The sequence below is a fragment of the Oncorhynchus mykiss genome, chromosome 32 (assembly GCF_013265735.2).
Source record: "Oncorhynchus mykiss isolate Arlee chromosome 32, USDA_OmykA_1.1, whole genome shotgun sequence".
NCBI lineage: Eukaryota > Metazoa > Chordata > Actinopteri > Salmoniformes > Salmonidae > Oncorhynchus > Oncorhynchus mykiss.
In genome coordinates, this window is record NC_050572.1 from 21,834,099 (window position 1) to 21,840,166 (window position 6,068).

Consider the following 6,068-nt stretch of genomic DNA (forward strand, 5'->3'; position numbering starts at 1 on the left):
AATAAAAAGATGGCATAGCACTCCCCAGCTGTGGCGGGGCCTCTCTCTACCTTTTCACACCATCTTTAGTTTGGCAGAGGGAAAATATACTTGGCGCCATTTTGGCCAATCCATGTATCAGAGGTAACTTTTTGTGACATTATGTTGTGTGTAATGCATGCGTAATACTGTATTTCAAATACATAGCGTCAAGTTGGCTCATTATTTATATTACATTCTCCTTGCAGTTTTGGGTCTTTATGCAGAAGGCAAGCTACTTTGGTTCGAAATATTAGTATAGATTAAATAGGTCATACAGAAATCCCTGATGGACTGGGGCCTAGACCCAATTTACTCTCTAAGCAAGTGGGTTATATATCTTAAGGCCTTCCTACGTGTATATTCAAAAAACAAGTGGATTATATATCTTAAGGCCTTCCTATGTGTATATTCAAAAAACAATTCTAGATCTAACTTCATTGGAATATACCTACAACTTTTTTTTTTTATTAAAAAAATTAATCAATTTATCACAAAATGGTTTTGTTAAAATATCTCCAAAAGTTGTGATGACACACAGGACATTTTTGTTGAGCAAAGAGCAGTGGCAGACAGGGAAAGAGTTACACAATACTTCAATACAGAATCTTTCCAGATCCTTGATATCCTTCATCTGCTCTTATGGACTGCCCTTTTCAATTCAAACCACATGGTTTCAATAGGGTTCAAGTCCGGAGACAGAGATGGCCATTGCAAAAAAAGTATTTTGTGTCCAATTAAGCATTTCTTTGTGGATTTTGATTAGGCCTTGTGCCTGGGTTATTGTCTCACTGGAAGTCAGATTCTGATTAGGCCTTGTGCCTGGGTTATTGTCTCACTGGAAGTCAGATTCTGATTAGGCCTTGTGCCTGGGTTATTGTCTCACTGGAAGTCAGATTTTGATCAGGCCTTGTGCCTGGGTTATTGTCGCACTGGAAGTCAGATTTTGATTAGGCCTTGTGCCTGGGTTATTGTCTCACTGGAAGTCAGATTTTGATTAGGCCTTGTGCCTGGGTTATTGTCTCACTGGAAGTCAGATTCTGATTAGGCCTTGTGCCTGGGTTATTGTCTCACTGGAAGTCAGATTCTGATTAGGCCTTGTGCCTGGGTTATTGTCTCACTGGAAGTCAGATTTTGATCAGGCCTTGTGCCTGGGTTATTGTCGCACTGGAAGTCAGATTTTGATTAGGCCTTGTGCCTGGGTTATTGTCTCACTGGAAGTCAGATTTTGATTAGGCCTTGTGCCTGGGTTATTGTCTCACTGGAAGTCAGATTTTGATTAGGCCTTGTGCCTGGGTTATTGTCTCACTGGAAGTCAGATGTTCAAAGTCAAACTCACCACATGTGTTCATGGCTGAAGATATCTATTCTCATGTAATCTGCCCATTGCACCGCTTGGAGTTTGATATTACAGAATCGGCACTTGGATTGGAACCGGTGCTGTCGTCAGATGACATGAAAATAGAGCTCTTTGGTCACGCACAGCAGTAGTGGGTTTGGCGTTGAAAAACAAAAGCATATTCAGAAAAGTAGGCCTACCTCATACCTAAGGTAAAATATGGTGGTGGATGTTTGATGTTATGGGGCTATTTCACTTCCATTGGTCCTGGGGCCCTTGTTAACTTTACCACTTTAGCCAAAAACCTGGTTGCCTCTGCCATGAGGCAAACAAATTTCCACAAGTGGATCTTCCAGCAAGACAATAACTCGAAGCACTACTCAAAATCAACACACACACACACAAATGTTATTTTATAACTAAATTAACATTTTGTAATGTCCATCTCAGTCACCGAACTTGAACCCCAATTCAAAACCTGTGGTTTGAATTGAAGAGGTCAGTCCATTTCTCCAATCAAGCCTGTGTAGTTATCCTCGCAGGGGGAGAGTGCTAGAGTATTGAAAACAGGGACGCCCATTTTTATCAAGGGTGCCAAAAATGATGGACCTGACTATACATTCTATGGAAATTAAAACGTTTTAGAAAGCTGATGCGTTTGTAAAGCTAATACATTGATACTTGGTCGCCATCTACTGTAAAATGTGTGCATTTACGTCTTCAGAACTTCCTTGGTCAAAACTTGGCTCGCGTCGCCGCCTGCCTCCCGGCGTCTCCATCCACAGTTCTTATCTTGGGCTGCACGTTGCTTGTCGGTGATTATTAACAAACAGCATTGTCTACGAATAAGTCAAAGGACAAAACTGTTTACACGCGACTGCAGGGGGGAGGGAGGAGGTGGTAAGTGCTTAGTATATAAAGGGCAGAAGGTGCACATGTGGAGGCACTGACAGAACCGTGCAAGTGGAATGCTTTTGCACTCCTTTGTGAACGTACCTTGTATGCGAACCTACGCAGTTGGCACCGTGTCGCTTTTTGCTGGCTTTTTGGAGCCTTTTCATTAAAAAGGGAATATTCCATTTTGTGAACAAGATTATTTTAACTGTACTAAAGAAATATAAAAAAATGGATTTTAGAATACTTTGCTCCATGTTGTCAATGATGTACTCTGGAATTTTACATGCGGGTAAGATCTTCCAAAACGAGCCTCATGTTTTAGCAACTATTGAATATCTTGTGTTTTCAGTATTATTTGATTCACTTTTTTAACATGAATGGCTACAATAGGCTAGGTAACAATACATATATTTTACACGCTTTAATCCCGAAGCAGCATAATGAATCCAACACAATAACTGCGCGATCGTAGTCGATAAATGACAATAGCCTATGCAATAGCATCTTATGTTATAATTTCTGGCATAGGTTTTTCAATATAATAGTATTCAATTTACGTAATTAACATACTTTCTTCATCACAGTCTCATCCGTTCCTATGGAAGAGGATACAGCGGCTTCCACAACAGCCACCCCGGTGCCAGTGCACCACATCAGGAACAAGCGATGCTCCTGCGCGACGTTCCTGGACAAGGAGTGCGTTTACTTCTGTCACCTGGACATCATATGGGTCAACACGCCTGAGTAAGTCACTTTTCTGACCGACAATTGATTTCTTCTATTCTATTGTTACATGTAATGTAACTGGCTTGGTTACAGTGGGCTAATAATTTCGTTAATTTCTTTAGGCGCGTGGTTTCCTACGGTCTGGGCAACGCTTCCAGAAAGAAGCGAGCCATCAAGAATCCCGCCATCTCCAAGCAGGACCCTCGCTGCAAGTGCGTCCATGAAGATGACAGCACATGTACAAACTTCTGTCAGCTTGACATTTACCTGAGGTACAACATGTTATATAATATTAGCCCAATAACTTTAGTTAAAACATGTCAAATTACATTATGTTATTAGCCTAATATTTGGGGTAATTACGCGCTTTCCATTCTGCTACTGCTATGTGGATGTTGCAACATTGTAGCTTATGATAAATCACCCGTGCTTGGTATTTCAAAACGCATTTTCTATTTATCTTGGCAATCTATTCAATTCGATTCTCATTTGAGCTGTCAACAATGCAAATCACCGTAACCTGTGTGAACAGGTTTACACGTCGTCTTGTTATTTCCCCCCCTTAAATGTTTCGAAACGATATGATTAATGGAAACCCGACTGACTCTATGTTCATGTCTTGTGTACTTTCGCTCTTCTTCAGATATGCTGCAGCAGCAGTAACGCCAGACACAGCGATCCACCCCGCCGTGGGCGCTGACTGTGCTGAGAGGCATCAGTGCAAACACAAGTTTGCAGCCAAAACGAGTAGGATTAAAAGGTAAGAAGAGAATACCACAGGTCTATTTGCTAAATAAATGGACATTGTAATTATAACCTCACGAAAGATAGACGTAATCTAGCAGAGTGCATACTTTCTCCGTGGGTAAAACTGTAGAAGGATCTGTGCCGCTGTGAAGCTCAGGCATTGTATAATCAAAGGGGGATATAAAGACGTAATTTGAGAGAGTGCTGGCCCTCAAGCATAGTATATTATATTATGGGAGAGAGTCTCACTGAAATATGAAATGTAAGAATGTGAAAGTTTAGAAACAAGAAAGAAACAGTTTTCTTTCTCTAATTTATTTATGTGATGGAATTTCCCCACTCAGACTATGAGGGCATGTATCACTTTCCCTTGCATAAATGTCATAGTGATCCCTGTAATGGAGCCTTCACCTGGCACAGCTCTTCTCATGTGGCATCAGGGTTGGAAACCTACCCCCGCTCAGTCAGGCGCCAGTGTCTGCTCACATTCATAAAATGGAAACATATATGGCAAATTGCTGAGCATTTAGGTTTGATGTGTCAAAAGAAACCTGCAGGCGAGACATATGTAGGATCTTAATTTGAGCCAGTTTGTTACAGCAGGAAAATAATCCTGCAACTACATGAAATGTGAATTACTCTATGTGGATTATAGTAAATATACATTTTTCGTGAAGGGAAAACACAGTCTGAAATTTCAAAGTGGACTTTTAAACCTCAAATACACTGCAAGTTTACATTTATTGCATTGCAAGAAAGTTCTCCTGCAACGGGGTGACCAAATTAAGTTCCTACATCTGATTGACAGGCCAGGCCAATCTTGTGGTTTTAGTATGCAAATAAACATCACCTGAATTCAACAGTCTTTATAGCCCTTCAGGGGATAAATACAGTTGTATTGAATTGAGTTAAGTCTAATCATTGGTGTCTAATGGGTCTCTCCTTTTTCTCTCCAGGGTGAAATACAGAGACCAAAAAGCAATGGCCCCCTCAGCTCTTCAGGCCACAGTCAAAGCTCGCTTGGTGCTGGAGGAATTGATGGTGGGACAACAACACAGGGCACGAGAAGAGAGATGAGAAGGGATATGTCCACATACTCTGTCTCACACACAGAGAGGGCAGAGATTCACCTATCTCTCTCTATCCACCTGTCATTGGGGACTCATATGCTTTGGTCCCTCAAGATGCATTGGATACTCCACAGGAAGCCTGCTACTGGACCTCATGTTGGCTCAGTCACGGTGTGGGTCATTAAAGGGGGTGAATGGCAGTGATGGTGGGTGCAGTGTCAGAGAGATGCAGATGGTTGGAGACACATGCAGGAGAAATGCAATGAACTTGAGTCAACTTTATTGACACCACATCCTAAAGACAAAGATGGACACTTGTACTCCTGTGTACTGTTGACACACCTTTGGACTTCAGCAGCAACCCTCAAACAGAACTTCAGATCATAGCTAATAAATTGAATGGCTGAAACTTTACTCTATGCATGCCTCTGATTATCACTGGATTTGAGGGACAGCTACACAACAGCATCAGAAGCACTGTTGCTACTACAGTGTATCCTGTCCAAGGTTCTTGTGTCTGCTCTCTCAAGAAAACATTGGATTCATAGAAGATCACAAACTCATAGACTTATTGAATTGACTCTATGACCTGGCATAAGAAACACAGCTGATTGATTTCAGGCGTTATCACAGTTTGACTAAGTTTCACTACTTTTGACAACAGACCTTTCCAAATGATCTTATGGGTATCCATTAGAACTTTTGCGTTTTCTGATTATATTTGGTTCTATTTATTGCTGTCTGAGATTTCTCTATACATATTGTATAATAATTAATTTGTTTGCATTGTTCTGTCCCTATGTTTTATTTATTCAATTTATTTATAGCCATATTGGCCCCGTCCATGTGATAATTGTATGTCATTTCTGTGAAATGCTTTTGTCGCCAAGATACATTTGGCAAAACTTAGGGAAATAAATTGTCACACTAATTTAAAATCACAAAATCTCTCCTGGTATTCCTTCTGTTACACTCATATCACGTTTGGATTCTCAAAAACAACAAATTAGATGGTTCAATTCAAGTAGTTGTAGAGATGCATCAAAGTGGTTAGTGATAAAAAAAAAGGTGATAAAATCAGATTTATGAATAATCCTTAGAACGATTGAGTTCAGATCAGTGACCTTTCACCGAGTCTGAGCTCTTGCCTCTTTGTTTATCATCTGAATTACAGAGCAGCAGAGAAACCACAGCAGTGGGAATGGGATCTGTACTCACAAAGCTGTTTTTACATGCAATTCACTTCACTGCTACACACAGCCAGGTAATAC

General features: G+C 40.7%; 1 protein-coding gene across 1 annotated transcript; it reads left to right on the forward strand.

Moving 5' to 3' along the window:
- The first annotated feature begins 2,209 nt into the window (after positions 1-2,209).
- edn1 (endothelin 1) lies at positions 2,210-5,728 on the forward strand. Its single transcript, XM_021560103.2, has 5 exons — positions 2,210-2,543; positions 2,839-2,998; positions 3,103-3,252; positions 3,624-3,740; positions 4,684-5,728. Exons 1-5 carry the CDS (start codon positions 2,483-2,485, stop codon positions 4,802-4,804), a joined length of 609 nt encoding a protein of 202 aa, XP_021415778.2. The 5' UTR covers positions 2,210-2,482; the 3' UTR covers positions 4,805-5,728.
- The last annotated feature ends 340 nt before the right edge of the window (positions 5,729-6,068 follow it).